The sequence below is a fragment of the Lithobates pipiens genome, unplaced genomic scaffold (assembly GCF_037356315.1).
Source record: "Lithobates pipiens isolate NorthernLeopardFrog02 unplaced genomic scaffold, aLitPip1_a1.2 Scaffold_13, whole genome shotgun sequence".
Classification (NCBI taxonomy): Eukaryota; Metazoa; Chordata; class Amphibia; order Anura; family Ranidae; genus Lithobates; species Lithobates pipiens.
Window position 1 is genome coordinate 368,940,446 of NW_027507718.1, and position 22,675 is coordinate 368,963,120.

A 22,675-nucleotide genomic window follows, 5' to 3' on the forward strand; every position below is an offset into this window, starting at 1 on the left:
TCGTGGAGTGGAAAGAGCTGAGAGGCAGGGAGGGGAGGGGGAGGAGCACACAGGAGGACACAGGAGAGCAGAGAGGAGAGCTGTGGGTGATGGCTGCACATAAACTGACCACAGTGTCAGGACTCAGTAGCCAGGCAGGATTAGCCAGGTATTTCGGGTAAAACAGGGGGCCAAATTACACAGCACAAGCACTCTGCTTAGTAACATGCTTTAAGAGAATAAGATTCTTTTTATTTTTTATTTTTTTTATTTTTTTAGGGTAACAAACACTTTAAGTGTTACCGTATAACAGCAGAAGGATAGGACCCAGTGGCAGCTATAACCACCATTGTTTATAGTTATAAGGTCATATACTATATGCTGTCATATATCATTAAAGTGCCACTAAAGCAACATCATAAAAAACTATCAATAAATACTGTATTGCACGCTGGTCATACTCTATGAGATTTGTTTTCTGTATTCTGCAAAAATTCTGGTTGATCCTGCTGGACTCTATCTCCACCTTCTGTTCATGTCCCAATTCAGCTAGGGATTTTGAAGTTGTGGTGACAACCAGCTAAACACAATGGAGGCCGGATATTACATGTAGATTGATTGAGGCTTCACCTCCTTCTTATTCTAAGACACAGGCTGGAGGGGAGTGACACAGAACTGGCAGAAGAATACATATCGGCCTAAACTTTAAAAAAATGTGTTTTAAAAAAAAAAAAAATTGAGGACATTTATTATAGCCAAAAGTACAGAATGTTGTGTTTTTTTCAAAATTGGTGATTTTCTTTTGTTTATAGCGCAACAAAATAAAAACTACAGAGGTGATCAAATACCACCAAAATAAAGCTCTATTCATGAGAAAAAAGCACATCAGTTTTGTTTGGGTACAGCATTGCATGACCACGCAATTGTCCGTTAAAGTGACGCAGTGCCCTATCGCACAAAATGCTCTGGTCAGGAAGTGGGTATATCCTTCTGGGGCTGCAGGGGTTAAAAAGAGCAATCCCATCTTCCTGCTGTATTAGGGGCACCTTTTAATGACTTAAAGTGGAGGGCCACCCTGAAAAAAGAAAATACATAAAAAATTTGAAAAAAATCATTAAAAAAAAAATGAAAAAAATGATTATTTTTTACTTACCAGAAATGGCTGTTGCTAGGCACATCATCCTAATCTGCCTCTTCCTCCTCCGCGGAAATCTTCTTTCTTCTCTCCTCCATGTGGCGTCTTCTGGGTAATGGGTCGAGCTGTGTTCAGGGAACTGTGTGTCCCAGAACACAGCGCGTCCCATTCACAAAGCGCTGCGCGACTCGCGCATGAGCAGTAGGAAACGGCAGTGAAGCCACAAGGCTCCACTGCCTGTTTCTCTTACCCAAAATGGCGGCCCCGGGACCGGACACCGAGGGACGGGTCAGCCTCGGGCGGCCAACATCGCGGGCGCCCTGCACAGGTAAGTGTGCTTATTAAAAGTCAGCAGCTACAGTGTTTGCAGCTGCTGACTTTTAATTTTTTTTTTCAAAACCGGCCCTCCTCTTTAACTCACTGGTCCCTACTGCAAATTTGTTTTAAACTAATGCAACCTGAACAATGTTAAAATACAGTAAGGATTAAAGTGGCTGTAAAGACTGAAGGTAAAAAAATCTTCAGTATGCAGCTCCCCCTTATAATTTACCTAAGCCCGATCTCGATCCAGCGATGTGCATGAGACCCAAGACTCTCCCGGTGCTGTCACCCATCGGGTCCCGCTGCTGTCAATCACAGCCAGTGAGGCAGGAGTGGGGGGTGGGGCTGAGCTGTGCTCTCTGTGTCTTATGGACGCAGAGAGCCGCTGTCCTATCATATATGGTCCCCCATCAGATAATGTCCGCTGTGTACTGCGCATGTGCAGTACACAGCACATACAGATTCCAAAAATAGCCGAAGATGAATGGCGCCTGCGCCGTGAGTCCAGGTTCTAGCCCCACCATTTAAGTGGACATAGAGTTGGAATATAAAAGAGCCGAGCGCAGCGAGGCTGAGCCCGAAGCGTGGAGAGCAAAGTGTGGCGAGCGAAGCGAGCCCGCGAGGGGCCCTTTAATTTTCCCAGCCCTATGTCCGCTTGGATGGTGGGGCTACCACCTCGACTCACAGCGCAGGCGCTGTTCATCTTCAGAGATTTTCCTAAGCTTCTTCTGCTCCGTACTGCACAAGCGCTGCGCATGCGCAGTACGGGGCGGACTCTATATGATGGCCGAACTGAATATGCCAGAACACCGGCTCAGGAGGGAGCACCCACCAGTGCCCACCAGTGCCCCCAGAGCAAGCGGCTTGCTCTGGGGAGGGGTGTGCCAGCGAGGGACCCGAGAAGCAGAGGACCAGGGCTGCTCTCTGCAAAACCACTGCACAGAGCAGGTAAGTATGACATGTTTGTTACATTTTATTTTATTTTTCCTTTACAATCACTTTAAGATCACTGCAGCTGACATCAAAGTGACCAAACTAATGTCATCAATTTAACGGTTTCCCAAACAGTTACATTCAAGCCATGCCATGAATGATATCGGTCACAGTTGGTTGTGCTCTCAACCGAACTGTCAAGCCATCAAATGGCTGCTGTCATAACTGATCACATGTGCAGCACAATGGCAACTGCAGGTCAAACAACAGAAGATAAGATGACAGCTTCCTTGGATGGGGTGGAGGTTAGTTCCACTTTAGGTTCAGCTAACAGCTGAATTCTGATGTTTGCTATGAGTTTATACAGATATGTTATGCGGAATTGAATGCATTTTTTTTTTTAGCAGCTATTCTAACATAAGATTATGGATAATAAAATACCTAGTCAGAACATTCATGTTAACATAGTGACAAGGACATAAAATAAATGTCAGAAAACACATGAGAAATACAGTTACTTCAAAACTGCAATGACTGGAATCACAAATATGCTATCTATCTTCAAATTACAAAAACAGAATGTTATGCATTTTAACTGCTGCATAATCATATCCAATTACTTGGGAAGTATTTACATCGTTATTACAAGGACACATTATTACAGCCAAGTTATATGGCACGCACATTAGCAGTCCACATTAAAGTGTTTACGATCTTTTCAAGTCTTCCAAGCGGCAATTCCTGAGATGCGATGAGGCAGCGGATTATAGTAACACAATCTGGAGTGACCTGTTGGCCAAATCAATAATCTGCATAGTAAAAGCACCGCGAAAATAAATGTGTTATGAATTTGCATGTAATGCCATTTCTAGTGGAAAATCTTAGAGTAATGTCGCTTTTTAAAACTGCAAAATGTATGTCTGTTATTTGCTTTCTTTATTGATGAATATAAATAAAAAGTTTAACCAATATGAGTGCATGTATCTATGGACACCTTAGCTTTAAAGCAGACATATACACTATATTGTCAAAAGCATTGGGACACCTGCCTTTACACGCACACAAACTTTAATGACATCCCAATCTTAGTCCGTAGGGTTTAATATTGAGTTGGCCTACCCTTTGCAGCTATAACAGCTTCAACTATTCCGGGAAGGCTGTCCACAAGGGTTAGGTGTGTGTCTACGTGAATGTTTGACCATTTTTCCAGAAGCCCATTTGTGAGGTCAGGCACGGATGTGGAGGAGAAGGCCTGGCTTGCAGTCTCTGCTCTAATTAATCAAAAGGTGTTCTATTGGGTTGAGATCAGGACTCTCTGCAGGCCAGTCTAGTTCCTCCACTCCAAAGCTCAAAAGCATTGAGTTTGGGGTGGGACAACTTGGGATCTAGTGATCATAGGATGATCATATTTAATGTAAAACATAGAAAAAGGTCAAGTACCTCCACCCCAAACTCACTCATCCATGTCTTTATGGATCTTGCTTTGTGCTCTGGTGTGCAGTCATGTTGGAACAGGAAGGGGCCATCCCCAAACTGTTCCCACAAAGTTGGGAGCATGAAATTGTACAACTGGAACTAAGGGGCCAATCCAAACCCCTGAAAAATAATCCTACACCATAATCCCCCCTCTACCAAATTATTAGGATCAGTGCACAAAGCAAGGTCCATAAAGACATGGATGAGCGAGTTTGGGGTAGGGAACTTGACTGGCCTGCCTCAACCCGATAGAACCCCTTTGGGATGACTTAGAGCGGAGACTTCTTGCCAAACATCAGCGCCTAATCTTACAAATGTGCTTCTGGAAGAATGGTCAAACATTCCCATAGACACACTTCTAAACCTTGTAGACAGCCCTCCCAGAAGAGTTGAAGCTGTTATAGCTGCAAAGGGTGGGCCGACTCAATACTGAACCCCATGGACTAAAACTGGGATGCCAATTCATGTACTTTTGACAATAAATTGTGTATTTAAATTCATGCAAGAGATTCTGGTAATTGTAATTGTAGCTCAGTAGAGACTCTTGGAAAAAGCAGCGAGCAAATAACAGAAGCAGCAAAGTATATCTCATATATAATTTAAAGAAAGCCTTCAGGTTTCCATAATCCAAGAAAGCAAAAATAAACTTTTTTGACAATTTTAGAAAACCACAGAGGCTGCACATTGAAGTAGAACAGTATTTTTTTGTATTGTTGACTTGCACAATTATTAAATACTGTATATGTAACATACTATCTTTTATGAAAACCGGAGTTTCCCTTTAAGTTCCTCACAGTTGTGTGATGCCCAGATTACTAGTAAAAGCTGAACTCCAGAAGACAGCTAAATACACAGAACTACATATGGAGGAGCTATTTTACCTACCAAAGTATTTATATTTCTGCCTATCTAGCCCTGAAATTTACACAGCTCTACCACACAGCACAGCCCAATCTAGCAGGAGAGGAGACCTGATGTTTCTATGCTGTAGTTATGTAACAGGTCTTGTGCCTCCCCCAGCTTGTGACTGGGCAGCAAAAGGAGAAGCAGCAGACCGATGAGTCCATCAATCTGTCAATTTGTCACTCAGATCTCTCCTCCTATGAGCATGCTCCTGATTGTCACTTTGTGCTGCTTCTTCTTCTTCCATTTTCAGCTGTGCTGCACAGATGCTGAAAGAGATTGAAACCAGGTCAAACTTACAATGATTGCCTTTAAAGTGGTATTAAATTCAAATCTTGAAAGACCGCCGGCAGTCAGGGTTTTCATAACAGAAGAGACCCCCTGCTTGTCGGTGGTAATTTGATTGGATAATCAAAAAACTATAAAATTTGGAACACACAAAGTAAGGAGAGATCATAAACTCCCTTAACCACTTACAGACCGGACCATTTTGCTGGTCAAAGACCAGACCACTTTTTGCGATTCGGCACTGCGTCACTTTAACTGACAATTGCGTGGTCATGCGACGTGGCTCTCAAACAAAATTAACGTATTTTTTTCCCCACAAATAGAGCTTTCTTTTGGTGGTATTTGATCACCCCTGCGGTTTTTATTTTTTGCGCTATAAACAAAAATAGAGCGACAATTTTGAAAAAAACTCATTATTTTTTACTTTTTGTTATAATAAATATCCCCCAAAAATATATAAAAAAAAAAAATTTCCCTCAGTTTAGGCCGATACGTATTATTCTACATATTTTTGGTAAAAAAATTGCAATAAGCGATTACTGTTTGGTTTGCGCAAAAGTTATAGCGTTTACAAAATAGGGATAGTTGTATGGCATTTTTATTAATAATTTTTTATTATTTTTTAGTAATGGCAGCGATCAGCGATTTTTATTGTGACTGCGACATTATGGCGGACACATCAGACATTTTTGACACATTTTTGGGACCATTGTCAGTTATACAACAATCACTGCTATACAAATGCTGTGATTCCTGTGTAAATGACACTGGCAGTGAAGGGGTTAACCAGTGGGTGGCAGTGTAGGGGTTAAGTGTTCCTAGGGGTGTGTTACTAACTGTGGGGGGTTGGGCTTTCATTTAGTGAACACTGATCTCTGCTCCAATCACATAAAGCAGAGATCAACGTCACTAGTTGCTAGGCAGAATGGAGAAATGCTGTTTACAACGGCACTTCTCCATTCAGCCGTCCCGTGAGACGATCATGGGTATGCCCATGGCGATTGAGTCCGTGGAACCTGCGACCGGACTCACGGGGGGTCCCAACCGGCTCGCAATGGCAGGGCGGCATTGAAGATTGGACGTACCTGTACGCCAATATGCCTGCCCGTGCCATTCTGCTGACGTACATCAGCGTGCGCTGGTCGGGAACCAGTTAATCACAGCTATAAGGTGCAGTCCCTGTCAGGGCTGTCTTTAAGGCAGGGCAAAAGGGGCAGTTTCCCTGGGCCCTGTCATTGTTGTGGGGCCGAAAGCAGCTGCCTCATACTTGCCAACCATTCCAGTTTAAATTCCCTTGTCCCTTGAAGTTTTAGTCCTGTGCTGTTTTCCGATACCTCAGTGTGATGTGCTGCTACTAATGCTTCCCAGCTCTGCCCTATTATTGTGTACGGATGACTCACCTGCAGACCCTGTGTTTACATGTAAATAACCATCATCCATATGTAAATAGCGGCAACATTCATATGTAAATAGCTGAGTCCGACAGCATTGATATGTGAATAGAGGTGGCATTCATATATATCATGCCCCCCTGCAGTGAGGAGAAGATGTGCTGTAACCTATAGCAACCAGTGGGCAGTATTACTGTACAGTAATCTCTAGCAACCAATCAGCAAGCAGAAATCATGTGCTATAACCTCTAGCAACTAATCAGTGAGCCCAGTCAGTAAGCAGTAATGATATGCTGTAACCTCTGGCAACCAATCACAATCACTGCCTAAGCTGATACAGTAAACTGATTTTAAGTCTAGCTGCTATTTATTGTATGTCTCAGAGAAGGTGGAGAGTGAAATTGCATGGGGGGCCCCAAGAAATTTTTTCCCCCGGGTCCAATCAATATTAAAGACGACCCTGGTCCCTGTAACCCACATAACCTGACAAGAAAAAATCTAGACAAAGGGAAGTCCAAAAAAAGAGGTTACCACACCGGACCAGGTGGTTAGATCTAAAAAATATTTTATTGAAAGTAATACAAAAGGATCATTTTGATTAGTAATTAGTATCAAAGCTGAAAAATACCTCTACCATACACCAAATAAAATATGACAACGTTTTCATAAAAAAGTCCGGACAGCACCTAACAAAGCACACCTAGACAGGCCAAAAAGCTCCAAATGTCACTAATGATATACACATAATCAGAGTAAGGCCATAGACCTAATCCATCCAAAATATTTCTACAATGGACGAGGTAGCGCGCAAGTGACCTGCTATGATCAGGGTACACCAGTGTAACTGTGAACCTCAGCAGTGGATGTTTGGCTCTCACTATACTGGGTGAATGAAAGGTATCAGTTTTACAGAATGCATAAACCTAGGCTTGTTGTTACACTGTCACAGTGCCACCGGATTGGCAGTAAGGACAAGGTGGTGGGTATTTTTAAAAAGGGGTAAAAGGCTTTACCAAGTAACTACGGACTTGTTAGTTTAACTTCTAAAGGTGGGAAGATAAAAGACGACATAGATGAGTTTTTGCTATAAAAAAAATATTTTAAGCAATAGCCAGCATGGATTTGTGAACAAACAAAACAAACACATCTTATTTCTTTTTTGAGGAGGTAAGCTAAACCTTAGACAAAGGAGTGGCTGTGGATGTGGTATACTTGGATTTTGCAAAAGCGTTTGGCACAGTTCCCCATACATGGCTAATGTGTAAGGTAAAGTCTACAGGCTTGGAAAGATCAGTTTGTAAATGGATAGAAAACTGGCTAAGGCCCCTTTCACACTACCGATCCGTTCAGGTCCACCTGTCAGTTTTTCAGGCGACCTGAACGGATGCTCCATAGAGCTCTATGGAGCGTCGGATGTCAGCGGTGACATGTCCGCTGACATCCGACCTGCTCCGATCCAAAAAAGTGTGATGGAGGAAAAAGCTATTTTTCCATCCGTCATCAGATCGGGTGACGACGGACACTGCGGTCTGTCGTCACCCGATCTCCCATAGGGGAGAGCGGCGCTGTGACAGGTCTGTCCCTGCGCAGTGTGCAGAGAAAGACCTGTCATCTTCCTGCTCAGCGGAGATCGCTCTGGCGATCCCCGCTGAGCAAGCGGATATCCACGGGGTGGATCAGCACTGATCCGCCCCGTGTGAAAGGACCCTAAAAGTTTCTGGTGTAGAAACTGACCCGAACTGACGGTATTGGTGCAGAAAAAACGAAACTGCATGGAACTGTATCTGGTGTGAACTGGCCCTAAATACATAACTGGTCCATATAGTGAACTTGGTGTAGATTGTTTGCTTTCATCACAGAGGACAGAGGGGCACTCTGCATCTGGAGGAAAAAAGATTTAATCTCCAAATTTGGAAAAGTTTCTTCACAGTTAAGTCTCATACACATGATCAGATTTTCCGATGGGAATTGTGTGATGACAGGCTGTTGGCGGAAAATCCGACCATGTGTATGCTCCATCAAACAATGATTGTCAGATTTTCCGTGGATTGTTGGATTGCAGGTTTTTTTACATTTTCTACAGACAAATGTGTGTTGTCGGATTTTTCGAGCGTGTGTACACAAGTCCATTGGACAAAAGTCCAAAGTACAAAAACGCATGCTCGGAAGCAAGAAGGAGCCAGAAGAGGTCGGTCTTGTAAACTAGTGTACGTAATGGAGAATTAACATTTGTGACGTGGCAAATATGAAATCTCGAAATGCAGCACACATTCTCTTTTTAATGGGATAATAATGAAGCTGCTTTGCTGGAGATACTGATGGAGTTTTTGCAAACAAATTTTCAAAGGCTTTTTTTTCTAGTGATATCAAGAATAATATTATTATGCTTTTTTTTATTTTTTATTTGGGCAAGTTACCACAACACCATTATCCTGTAGTTTTTAAGATCAAAGATACAACTATGTTGGTGTCCCTTGTCAATTTTACATTGTATTCTTTTAAATGTATTTGCCTACTCCCATACTGTCATTTGAAGTAAAACACATAGCCAAGTATTATTCTCCACAATTTTTTTATTGTGCATTAAAAAAAGAAAACAAATAGAATTAGACATGCTATCTGCCAATAGAACTTAACCAAAAAGTGCATTCTATGCATCCAAAATATACCAAATCAAATAATTATTCAACCAAAAAAATGTCAAAGCAATAACTCCAGGCCAATAATAAATAACACGTTATATCCTCCGATTCCGCAACATGGCTGGTTGACAAACAGCCATTTGGAAATGAACTGATAAGTGGAAACTGAGAAGTGCAAACTGAAAAGCACGAATCAACACTCACCAAACTTCTACCAGCACAAAATTAGCAGACTTGTCGTTTATATGCAAGACAAGTTTGGGCCAACGCCCTTTGGACAAAAGTCCACTGTTTTGTTGGCCAACAATCCGATAGTGTGTACCAAGCTTAAGAGCTGTGAAAATATGGAATAGACTCCCTCAAAAGGTGGTTCTGGCCAGCTCAGTAGAATATTTAAATAAAGGCCTGGATTATTTCCTAAATGTACATAATATAATTGGATACTAAGATTTACAGGTAAAGTTGATTCAAGGAATATCCAATAGTTTTTTTGTTTTTTGCCTCTCTCTGGATCAACTGTGGGTATTGAATAGTATACTGTATATGGAGGTTTTCTATTTGAGTGTGTTGGTTTTTTTCTCTGTTGGTTGAACTGGATGGACTTGTATCTTTCTTCAAACAGATTACCTACTGTATGTAACTATGTACCCCATCCATAATGATGGCCTTAGCCGATGCCTATGTTGTCTAGTGGCAAATATGGCCCTAGACAATTTTCTTTTTTGGCTTTAGTTTCGACATTGCCCAAAATAGCAACAGGTCCCGTTACCCACCTAATGTGAGAGTAGTTGTGTGATGACATGACTCATTTTATTTCCTTTGTTTTTTTACATGTTCTAATAGATGCTAATTGACTATGCACAGTCAGGAAGCATGCACGTTTATTTCATTTAGCAAAACCGCGTTTCATATTCTCCTTGTAACATTTTTCTTTTAATCATTTTCAATCCCCTGATTAGATCTAAGGCAAATTCCTTTTAGGCAACATTTCAAGAACCACATTACAAACACTATTTATATTGTACCCTACTGCCTCTTTAATAGTTCAAAGATAAATGTTTCTTAACTACGGCATGAAATGTAATGTTCTATTTTTCTTGACAAACAAAACATCTAAACTAGATTTTTTTTTCCTCCCTCAGGACAAGACTTTGTTTCATCCCGTTAGCAACAGTTGTGTCGACTGCAACCCAGCCGAAAAAAAGCTCTTCATGAACAGATGTGACCCACTGTCTGAAACGCAGCAGTGGATTTTCGAACACATTAATATGACAATTTTACAGAAATTTAACATTTACAACAACTCCTAGAGATCAACAAAATCATCTCTCCAACAGCAGAGTATCAGCGGGCTGCGGGAGTCAGTGGTTTTTGATATCTGAGATCCCTCTTCCTCTTGTGAGGATATTATCAAAATATGCCACACACAAGCTAGAGCTATGAGATGTCATTGAATCCAAAGACCTTGGATGGGAATAAGAGACGATGCTGCTGCGGAGAACTTCAAAAAGAATTTCCTTGCTGGTTCAAGGGCAGATAACCTTTGGAATAATATTCTATGCTACCACGGTGAAATGCATTTTTAATCTTACTCAGGACACTTCCTGCTGTAGTGTGTAGCTGTGAATGGCAAGTAGTGGAAATGTTCTTCCTTTTTTTTTTTCCTTGGTGGGGGGAAGTCGGGAATGGACTGCATGAGAAACAAGAGACTTTTAAAGCACCAATCTTGGACTGCAGACTGACGCGAGCAGGATCATCGGTTGACAAGCTGATTAAGATGTTCCTTTTCATATAATAAGGAGGTTAACAGGTTTAATCTCTAATTACTGAGAACACTTTTAGAAAGCACCCAGTACCTCTCCACTCTGGTCATAGTATCAGAGTCTTGGATAATATGGAAGAAGGACACTTTGGTGTAGCATGAAGTAGACTGTAACCTGATGAATAATAATCTTCTTTCATTTTTTTTTCTTTTTTTATTGACAAAAATAGAATAAAATAATATTGTACAATAAAACTGGCTGATATAGTGATCAGTGTTACCAGCAGGTAAAAAAATGTTGTCAGTCACTTTGTCATATGGGGTTGCAAACAGTCTTCTTTCTTGACCAATTTAAAGTGTTACTAAACCCACAACAGTGAAATCAGTTTGTATATGCAGTAAAGCATGTGTGTTATACTCACTGTGGAACCTAAGGTGTTAATCCTCTGCATTTTGTAAAAAGGCTGCTTGATCCTGTATGCACAGATCTTCCTCTTCTTGCATTGCCCCCAAAACATATCGGGATAAGACAAATAAATAAGTAACGGAGACAGGCTGCACATGCTCAGTTTGGTGTGTATTGCTAGAGGTTTTTTTTGTTTTTTTTCTTGGGAGAATGCATGTGATGAGCACAGAGCCAATTAGCACTGAGGGTCAGGGGTCCTGCACCCTGATAGGACAGCCAGTACAGTATGAAAACTCCTCCTACAAGCCAGGCACTGATAGAAGTCACAAGACTGCTATATACTGCTGATGAGAAAAAGTATTTAGCAGTTTATATTTACTAAAATAATTGCATTCCCATGTTCTGTGTACTGTGAGAGACCAGCTATAGTGAGTGCAGGTTCTTGGATTTAGTAACACTATAAAAAGTCAAATGCAATGGGCCCCAGTTTATTCTACGGGTTATTAAGGATGCTTTACAGTTGGAGCTGATTAGGATATGTTTTCTTTTGTCAGCACTGAATGTTTGAAAATGGGTATACACTAAAAACCTTAAAATAAAGAGCTAATTCATTTTTTAATTGCTAAAACTTTGATTTTTATTAAAATTAGGTTTAAATGCCCATATCAAGAAATATTTTAGCTCATACATGTTTTCCCCCCTGTTTGGTGTTCTGTCATTTAACTGTATGCAGTCTTATGTGAGTTTATAATGTTTGGCTTTTAGCTAAAACATATCTGATACAGTAGGTTTCTTTTCTTGAGAATTTAAAGCTAAACTCCAGCCAAACAATGGACTATGTAAAGACATATATGTACATTTTCTTACCAACTAAATTTTTTTACAATTTGTCACCTTTTGTGACAACACAACCAATCCTTGCCCCCTCTTGCTTTAATGTAAACTATATAACAATTGAGTAATGCGATCTAGTCTAGAACACACCCCAGCCTGTGGACAATGGTATTGCAAGAGTACAGCAATGAGATCAAGACACTGTTTTATTCCCCTGACAGAAAGTTTCCAGTGTTAAGCCGGCCATAGACAGTTCGAATCTCGGCCGGTTCAGCAGGAATTGGACGAGATTCGAACCAAGTATGGGCAGGCTCAGGTCTGAGCCACTGTACTAACATTCCAATCTTAGTAAAGCGATACCCCCTGCTGTGCTATTGTGTTCGGACGGGGGGGTGGCCCCCCACCAGAATACTCCAGTCAGTGCTCTCAGCCATCGGCAGACCTTTTCTGGTTAAGATCCTTCGACAGAAGCCAGCTGAATGACTGGCTTCTGTCTGACCGGCTGCCGTACACACGGGCCGGTTTCTATTGAACTGGTCGATGCCACTCGACATTTGGCCAGTGTGTACTAGGGTTTACAGACTATTTGCCTTTAGTAAATCCAACCTAATAGACCCTGACTAAGTTATAATGTTGACCCATCCCCTCCCATTCTTAGTGCTGTTGTGCAGGCGATGGCAGGAAGCTGGTACCATAATAAATTAAGGATTTTTGCCAGCTGCATGTAGAAATGCATTTCATTTTTAATAATTCTATAACTGGATTAAAGGCTGCTTTTATATCTGCCTGAAGTTTTGCAGTGACCATTTAAGATTCTTTGCAGTATGTCCTGCAGCATACTTTCTTTTCATAATTTAAAATCAGAAACTTCATCTGTGGCAAACATAAAAAGAAAAGGACCGTTCTAGTATACAACTCTGGGCTCTTTCAAAACAGAATATATCAGCCACGGTTTTCTGTCAATCCTCATTGCTTATTTTATTGCATTACTGTGAATAGATGAATGTAGCATTTGCACTGCTTTTATTTTTGAACACTGTTCCTGCAGCTATAATCTGTTGCAGATTTTGTACATCAATATTCCCAAAACCAAACAGAAGCTCTGCAATAAAATATACATGAAATTAAGAATTTCAAATTTTAATGAAGAATTTTTATTCCAGTTTACAAATATGTAGATCAAATTTATCTTTAGATATTGAAAATTAACACCACACAAAAGCTCATCTATCTATTTTAGGTCGGTACTAGTGAAATTAATTTCCGACAGGCATTGTATTTCTGGTATTGACATTTTCACCTTCCTCTTAAAGTGGTTGTATACCTCTTTTTAGAATTTTTACCTACAGGTAAGCCTATAATAAGGCTTACCTCTAGGTCAGCGATTCTCAACCAGGGTTCCAAGGAACCCTAGGGTTCCTCCACAGGTTTCTAGGGGTTCCTTCAGCATTGGACAATTTCTGTCTCTCAGATAAGTTCCCACTGACACCATTGATCTTTTTAGCTATCTGTGAGGAGGTAATTCTTCCCAATGACCACAAGTGTAAGGACCATTCTTCCCACTGACCATCACACTAATGTATCATGAGTTGTAGATTTCTAATTTTTAGCAGGGGTTCCCTGAGACCGGAGCACTATTTTAAGGGTTCCTTTGTGTTGAAAAGGTTGAGAAAGGCTGCTCTAGGTAAATATAATATCCTGTACGGTTTAGGAGATATTCACTTTTCACGCAGGCGCTGACATCAGTGACGCATACGCTCTGAATGTCCGGTTAAAGGTCTGCTAGGCGCTGCCATATCTTGTTGGGAAGAAGACGCATGCGCATCCTTTCCGTGGACCGGGCTGCAATACGGGGGCTTCAATCTAAGGTAAGTATTTCATAATGAGCTAGTATGCGATGCATACTAGCTCATTATGCCTTTCCCTTACAGAGGTTTTTTTATTTATTTATTTATTTATTTATTTTTTATTGTGCGGGTATACAACCACTTTAATATCACACCTTAAAATTTCACCTCTAAAACATTGAGCCTAACCCTTAAAGTGGTTGTAAACCCTTACAGACCACTTTGACCTACAGGTAATCCTATATTAAGGCTTACCTGTAGGTCCAAGAAATATCTCCTAAACCTACACGGTTTAGGAGATATTTGCAAAAAGACAGACACAGCTGTCTATGGCGCATGCGCCATAGACAGTGGCACACAGATATGCTGTTAGTGGCAGCTACTGTGCGCACGCACGGGAGTGACATCATCACGGGCCCCGACCAATCACAGCGCCAGAGCCACAATACTCTGAAAGAAGATGGACGCTCCGTGGAAGAAGGGACAGCGGTGACATCGCTGGCTCCTGTGTCAGGTAAGTGACACATAATGGGCTACTATGCGATGCATAGTAGCCCATTATGCTTTACCTTTGCAGGGAAACAAAGAGGAAGTAAACCCATCAGGGCTTACTTCCTCTTTAAACTAAACTCTTCCACTACTTAACCCCTTATTTGTTACATTCTGATTTTGTCCTGCGCTGGAAATCTCTGTGCCAGTACCATGTAGTTCCAGCTCTAAAAGAAGATATTGGGAGATGACAGTGCCAGAACCAGCTACTTCAGGACATTCTGGTAGAACTGAAATATTTTCTGGATGGAATGAAACTTTCCTTTAAATCGCTACTAATAAACTCTATTTGCTAGCAGGTAATAGTTTGAAACCCTGTATATTTTTTCTTTCCCTGTCGGTGCCCATTGGAGTGCTTTTTCCTCACTTCCTATCACAGAGACACAGCAGAAGAAAGTGATGGAAATAGGAAATACTTCCTAAGATAGCTGTCATAAAAGCAGGTTATGCTATTGGAAAATTTTCCCTCAACGGTAACATTTTGTATTTTCCATTACAACATACTTTCTTTCTTGGTAACAATTTTCACAAGGATAAACAGAGACAGAGAGGCCTCATGCACACGAGACGCAGTTAAACGCGCGTTCAGATGCAGTTGGACAGTTTTTTCAACTGCACCTGAACTCATTCAATGTTATCCTATGTGTCCATGCACACAGTCTCGCTTTTTTCCGTTTATATGCAGTTGCGTTTAATCTCGTTTTTCCAGAAGCAAAAAAATGCGTTCAGAAACAAAAATTTCTGCGTTTCAGACGCAAAACGCGGCTAAACGCGGCTAAACGCGGCACCCGCGTTTAGCCGCGTTTAGCCGCGTTTGCGTTTATATGCGTTTTTAAAGGTGACCTTTTTTTTTACTTTAAAAATCTCAAAAATGATTGCAAATGATGAAAAACCATTAGAAAAATATTTTAAACAATTGCAATTGCAAGTGGACAATCCACAACTTGTGGCAAGTGACGTGGCAAGTGGACAATCCACAACTTGTGGCAAGTGACATGGCAGGTGGCAAGTGATGTGGCAAGTGGACAATCCACAACTTGTGGCAAGTGACATGGCAGGTGAAGTGGCAAGTGACGTGGAAAGTGGACAACCCACAACTTGTGGCAGGTGACGTGGCAAGTGACCTGGCAGGTGACGCGGCAAGTGACTTGGCAGGTGACGTGGCAAGTGGAAAATCAACAACTTGTGGCAGGTGACTGGCATGTGACGTGGCAAGTGGACAATCCATAACTTGTGGCAGGTGACGTGGCAAGTGACGTGGCAAGTGGACAATCCACTTGTGGCAGGGGACGTGGCAAGTGACGTGGCAAGTGGACAATCCACTTGTGGCAGGTGATGTGGCAAGTGACGTGGCGAGTGGACAATCCACAACTTGTGTCAGGTGACGTGGCAAGTGGACAATCCACAACTTGTGGCAGGTGATGGGGCAAGTAATGTGGCAAGTGGACAATCCACTTGTGGCAGGGGATGTGGCAAGTGACGTGGCGAGTGGACAATCCACAACTTGTGTCAGGTGACGTGGCAAGTGGACAATCCACAACTTGTGGCAGGTGATGTGGCAAGTGATGTGGCAAGTGGACAATCCACTTGTGGCAGGTGACGTGGCAGGGGACGTGGCAAGGGACGTGGCAAGTGGACAATCCACAACTTGTGGCAGGTGATGTGGCTGGTGACGTGGTAAGTGGACAATCCACAACTTGTGGCAGATGGCATGGCAGGTGACGTGGAAAGTGGACAATCCACATCTTGTGGCAAGTGACGTGGCAGGTGATGTGGTAAGTGACGTGGCAAGTGGACAATCCACAACTTGTGGCAGGTGACGTGGCAGGTGATGTGGCAAGTGACGTGGCAGGTGATGTGGAAAGTGGTGTGGCAAGTGGACAATCCACAACTTGTGGCAGGTGATGTGGCAAGTGACGTGGCAGGTGATGTGGCAAGTCACGTGGCAAGTGGACAATCCACAACTTGTGGCAGGTGATGTGGCTGGTGACGTGGCAAGTGGACAATCCACAGCTTGTGGCAGGTGGCATGGCAGATGACGTGGAAAGTGGACAATCCACATCTCGTGGCAAGTGACGTGGCAGCTGACGTGGCAAGTGACGTGGCAAGTGGACAATCCAAAACTTGTGGCAGGTGACGTGGCAAGTGACGTGGCAGGTGACGTGGCAAGTGATGTGGCAAGTGGACAATCCACAGCTTGTGGCAAGTGACGTGGCAAGTGGACAATCCACAACTTGTGGCAGGTGACGTGGCAGGTGACGTGGCAAGTGAACAATCCACAACTTGTGGCAGGTGACGTGGCAAGTGACGTGGCAGGTGATGTGACAAGTGACGCGGAAAGTAGACAATCCACAACTTGTGGCAGGTGATGTGGCAAGTGACATGGCAGGTGATGTGGCAAGTCACGTGGCAAGTGGACAATCCACAACTTGTGGCAGGTGATGTGGCTGGTGACGTGGCAAGTGGACAATCCACAGCTTGTGGCAGGTGGCATGGCAGATGACGTGGAAAGTGGACAATCCACATCTCGTGGCAAGTGACGTGGCAGGTGATGTGGCAAGTGACGTGGCAAGTGGACAATCCACAATTTGTGGAAGGTGACGTGGCAGATGATGTGACAAGTGGACAATCCCCAACTTGTGGCAAGTGACGTGGCAAGTGGACAATCCACAACTTGTGGCAGGTGCCGTGGCAAGTGACATGGCAAATGCAAGTGTACAACTGCTCTCTATGCTGCTGCTGCTCACTCTGATCAAAATAGCAGAAATAGTTTAAAAAAATGCTTTGAGAGCTTGGGGAGGGTCTACATGATGTTATCTTTATAAACGCGTTTAAACGCAAACGCGTCTAAACGCGGCATGCAAACGCGGCAAAACGCGCGTTTCTAAACGCGCGTTTCAGCTTTTTTTAACAGAGGTTTCATCTGCGTCTCGTGTGCATGAGGCCAGACTCTCTCAAATGGGGTACAAGAATCAATAAAAACCTGAGAGGTGTTAATCACTCCCCTCTACTATTTAAAAAAATGTTAGACATTTTGTACAAGAAGCCTTTATTTTTAAGTCCCATTATGGCCAAGCTCAGGTTCAGTTTCACTGCAGCATGACAATTTTGTGAAAATGCATTGGTGAATGGCCAATCAGGCTTCGGGTTACCTTTGCATCTTTGTGCCTCGTAGGCTGCTTCTTTGTAAAGATGACATCTACTAATAAGTGCATAATTTCTATCTGAATTCACCACTGCCATCCTAAATACACTATATCACCAAAATTATTGGGACATCTGCCTTTATAAGCGCATGAATTTTAATGGCATCCCAGTCTTAGTCCATAGGGTTTAATATTGAGTTGGCCCACCTTTTGCAGCTATAACAGCTTCAACTCTTCTGGGAAGGCTGTCCACAAGGTTTTGGAGAGTTTCTATGGGAATATTTGACCATTCTTCCAGAAGTGCATTTGTGAGGTCAAACACTGATGTTGGACGAGAAGGCCTGGCTTACAGTCTCCGCTCTAATTCATCCCAAACGACGAGCGAGTTTACGGTGGGACAACTTGGGATCTAGTGACTATAGGATGATCACATTTAATGTAAAACATAGAAAAAGGAGGCACAATGGAAGCACAAGAACACTACATTTCAAATGAGACAATTTTTCTGAACTGAGGTCATTACTACATGACATTAATTGGAACCAAATCCTACACACATTGAACACGGAAGAAAAATGGGAATGCTTTAGGATCATATTAAACAAAGGTATCACACAGTGTATTCCAATGGGCATTAAAGATAGAAGAGCAAAGGTGAAACCTGGGTGGCTAAACCGTAATATAAAAAGCCTCATTAAAGAGAAAAAAATGGCCTTTAACAAATATAAAGAGAATGAGTCACTGTCAGCATTCCAAAACTACAAGGACTGCAATAAGTAATGGAAGAACACAATCAGTGGGGCCAAAAAAGACTACGAGAGACATATAGCAGAGTAGAGTAAAAAAAAAGACATTTTTTAGATACATTTCAATCTCTCTTTGCTGCTTTATGAACTCTGATGTGAAATAATAACACTGTAGCACCAGTACTCTTGAAGAGTATGCGCTATGTTTGTAAATTTAGTTTTGTCCCTAGACTGTAGTTTGGCCTTGGGGTTAATTTCACTAAATTGTGATTCTGGCATCAGTTTGGCTGGACTGTACCATGTTCTGCCTGGTCATAGGTGCATGTATCACCTCTGACAGGCATTGGAACGCAGTCTGGTTGGACGCATCTCTGAGCCAATCAGTGGGTGTGTGGTCTCGCTGTGAATTCTGGGAGAGGATACTTAAGGTGCTGAAGTCACGTGGTTCGGGGTTCCGGTCCAGAAGTATGTTCTGACTCCATGGTCCTGGTCCTCCTGACCAGCCCCCAGAGACCTTGGGTGGACGCATTGGGTACCAATCTCTCTCTCTGAGCCAATCAGTGGGTGTGTTGTCTCGTTGTGAATTCCAGGAGAGAATACTTAAGGTGCTGAAGTCACGTGGTTCAGGGTTTCCGGTCCAGAAGTATGTTCTGACTCCGTGGGTCCTGGTCCTCCTGACCAGCCCCAAGGGGCCCACATAGCCTGGGGTGCGGATCCATCCATTTTCCAAGTCTCGGGCTGGCTAGTCTGAGGCGCAGTAACTGGAAGGAGGATTTCAAGGTGGTCCGATGCCGTCTTGGGTTTTAGAGAGGCCCAGCAACTCAAACCACAACCAGGGGAGTACTCTTCAGAAGAGGGCCATGCACGAGGCTGGCTGCTCGGTAAGAGCCTGGAAGCGGAGCTGTAAGGACACCAAGTAAATACACATTCTTATGGTATCACCGGACAGGCTGCAAGATTCTGGTACTGTAAGAAAGTTCTTAATTTCATCCTTCGGTTACAACTAAGTTTTTGTGAGAGACTTTTCTGTGTTCAGCTAAAGTTTTACAACCAAGTCTGTGGCAGAGACTTTGCTAAGTTTGAATCACTTGTCGGCTGCTAAATCCATGAACCAGGATTTATCCGACAGTTGAAGTATCCAGTTGTGAGTGGCTATTCCCTGGATCATCTAGAGCAGGGATATGCAATTAGTAGACCTCCAGCTGTTGCAAAACTACAAGTCCCATGAGGCATAGCAAGACTCTGACAGCCACAAGCATAACTCCCAGAGGCAAAGGCATGATGGAACTTGTAGTTTTGCAACAGCTGGAGGTCCGCTAATTGCACATCCCTGATCTAGAGAAAGACATTTCAAGTGTCAGCAGTTTCCAAACAAGTACCTGAGTTTTCCTACCCATGCCCTCTATTCCCAACTGAGAGGCTGTGTTTGTTCAACGTTTTATGCAAATAAAAATTCCTAAAAAGGGATTCAAATGTTGGTCTCTGCAGTTATTGGGCCATCAACCTCGAGAACCCCTAGACAAGAACAACGAGTTGGAGAAAGTAAACGGTAAGCCCATAAAATCAGCCGCTCCTTCGGAGGTCAGTGCTACAATACTTTTGCTCCTTAGAATAAAATCAAGTTGATTTGGTTATGGTCATAAGGATACATTGAAACAAAATTGATAAAAAAGAAACTCGTCAGTAACCCTATGGTTTATCACTTTTGGGTTGACTCTATTGAAAAAAAGGGTAAATACAGTAATTCATAAAAAACTAAACAATACATCATTGGTTACATTCAGAGGCTGGTTGGTTCCACATCATTGCACTTGTTCCTATTAGATAGCCACCTAATGTCTTAATCAATAAACAGTTTAATAAGCCAACAGCAAAGTGCCGTAAATCACAGCAAACAGTTGGACTTTATTTTATTAAGTCAAACCAGCATAAGAGGGGGTACAGTTGGAGTATACACACGATGCACTTTACACTTTTTACCTGTCTCTTATAGAATAAGACTTTTTGGGTATTGAAGCTGTCATTTTTATTGTCACTCTCAGAGTATAATTTCTGTAAACTAAAAATTAGATCTCTTTCCTACAGGCTCATTCATCTAGCCATGGCAAAGCCTTTAAACCTGCCATTTACATGCTGTTGTGCCATCCAGAGTACCCACTGCGGTGACACATTATGTTCTTATATGGGACACCTGTTCCAACATCTGCTTTTTTTAATTTCATAAGGATACAGGCATATTTTATTCATGCTAATAAATACAGACCGCTTTCTCATTAGTTATACAAATAATTAAACATTTCATGAAGTGAAATTCTATTAAGTATTTTTTACTTATGTGTTCATGACATTAATCTAATTAAAAGAATAATTGCTTCAAGAGCAGACGAGGAAATTATTTTGCATACAAATATAAGACAGCATAAGAAGGTTTGCTGTGCTTCCCTCACATAACATATGTTACATAACAGTATGTGAAAATTGTGATGGATAAAATCATGCAAGGGGCAGTAATCCATAGTAACAGCTCAGTTTTCTGCAGTAATTTTTCCCCCAATGAATGCAGTGCTGTTCTCAAAAGCATTTTAGATTTGTAAAGCTTTTCAGCTTTTGATAATTTCATTTTGGCTGGAATAACAGAAGGACAAGCAACGGTACAATAACCATAATACCTGAATCTATCCAAAAATACTTTACTTTACAAACTGATTAAACTGCTTTGCAGAACATGAATTATTACACAATGATTATCATAAAAAGTTCTAAGTATACATTTCCAGCACAAAACTGATGAAATGTGCAATACAAAAGGTGACACAGAATGTTCTGATGTTAACAGAATTTGTCTGCTCCCACTGAAAAGCAAAAAAAAAAGAGAAGAAAGCTAATAAGCATATTCTTTGCCATATTTTAGACTGAATCTGGTAAACTTCCTAGTGTTTTTTTTTTGCCATGCATCGGGATAAAGTCCAGAAAAACATGGGGCACCTAAACAAACTCCATGTAAACATTCCTGTTGGGAACCCCTGCTGAATTCTAGGGCTTCAGGTTCCTAAGGCTAACCATGAAACTTAACTCCAGCAACGATGTTTAATTTTGTTGTGAATGGCACAGGTAAGGGGGGTTAGAGCCTCTGTTAATTTTTTTTAATTTTTTTTTTGGGGGGGGGGTTGCTGTTTGTGTCCCCATTGGGTAGATTTCCCCTCACTTCGTGTCAGGACAGGATGTGATGGGAAATATTTCCAAACAGGACACAGGCCAAAAAAAACACACATTTTTAGTGTAGCGAGGAAGGGTTAGAGCTTCAGACAATACTTCACCTGCTGTCCATGCTTCTCATCTTACTGACAACTGCACCCTCTATTTCTTTATTTATTCACAGTGTCATGAAGTAAGGAAAAATACCCTCAATAAAGTCACAAATAAAAATGAAAATGAAAAAAAAAAGGGGAGTTCCACTTGCCTGCCTCCTGCCCCCCCCCCCCTCCTCTTTAAGGACTTGTTTTTTTACGAGGCCGCATCATCTTTTGGGCATGTAGCACCCTCTAGTGTGTTCTACTAGTAGTGAGAGTAGGTAGACTATACTCTGACTCATGTTACATGGTGAGTCTGAAATTGGGTCAAGGTTACAAGAGTTCAGTGCTGAATGACCTATTCTGGCAGCTCTCTGGTGTCCCCCCCCCCCCCCCCTTTGTTTCTATAATGTTGGAGAATATTCTGGAATATAATGGGTGGAGGTTAGGAGGGGACACCTTTAATATTTATGGGCCCTCAGCCAATCCCCAAGAGTGGGTCTGGCAGGAGACTTGGAAATACATAAATAGACATGGGCCATGCGAGCAGGGGGTTTGGGTGGAAGATGGAGAAGCAGTGCTGAAGAGAGGCTGTCGGTGGCCTTTGTGATACCCCCTCTGGGGGGTTTACCTCCCAGAGGGGGTATCTCAAAGCTCAGAAGGCTGGCCTGGAAGGATCCCACCACATGAGGCAGTTGGAGGGATTCAAGCCAGTGAGGCAGCAGAAGGAGCAAGGAGAGACAGTGAGTAGATCAGCACAGTGCAGGGACAGACAAGAGGGGAGACTGCCAGCTGTAGCACTGCTCTGATGTGTGCCAAGTCTTTATGTAACCTTGCCTTGGGGAGCCTCCATGTGTGTGTGTGTGTCAGTCGGGCAGGACTGGTGCAGAGAGTCAGTCAGGAGGACTGGGACGAGAAACAGTCAGGTGCGGCTGGTGGCAGCCAGATGGGCTAAAATTCTGCAAGCAAGTGGAACTGTGATCAGTGGCCATAGGATGCAGAGGGAAATGTGTTATGCTGTTCACTC

The 22,675-nt window shown here is 42.4% G+C and overlaps 1 protein-coding gene across 1 annotated transcript in view; it reads left to right on the top strand.

Moving 5' to 3' along the window:
- GALNTL6 (polypeptide N-acetylgalactosaminyltransferase like 6) overlaps positions 1-11,436 on the top strand; it is a 1,867,045-nt gene extending 1,855,609 nt beyond the window's left edge. The window contains exon 12 of the mRNA XM_077477209.1: positions 10,211-11,436. Within this exon, the coding sequence (XP_077333335.1) occupies positions 10,211-10,378 (168 nt within the window). The 3' untranslated portion in view covers positions 10,379-11,436. The remainder of the gene's footprint in view (positions 1-10,210) is intronic.
- Positions 11,437-22,675: the final 11,239 nt, after the last annotated feature.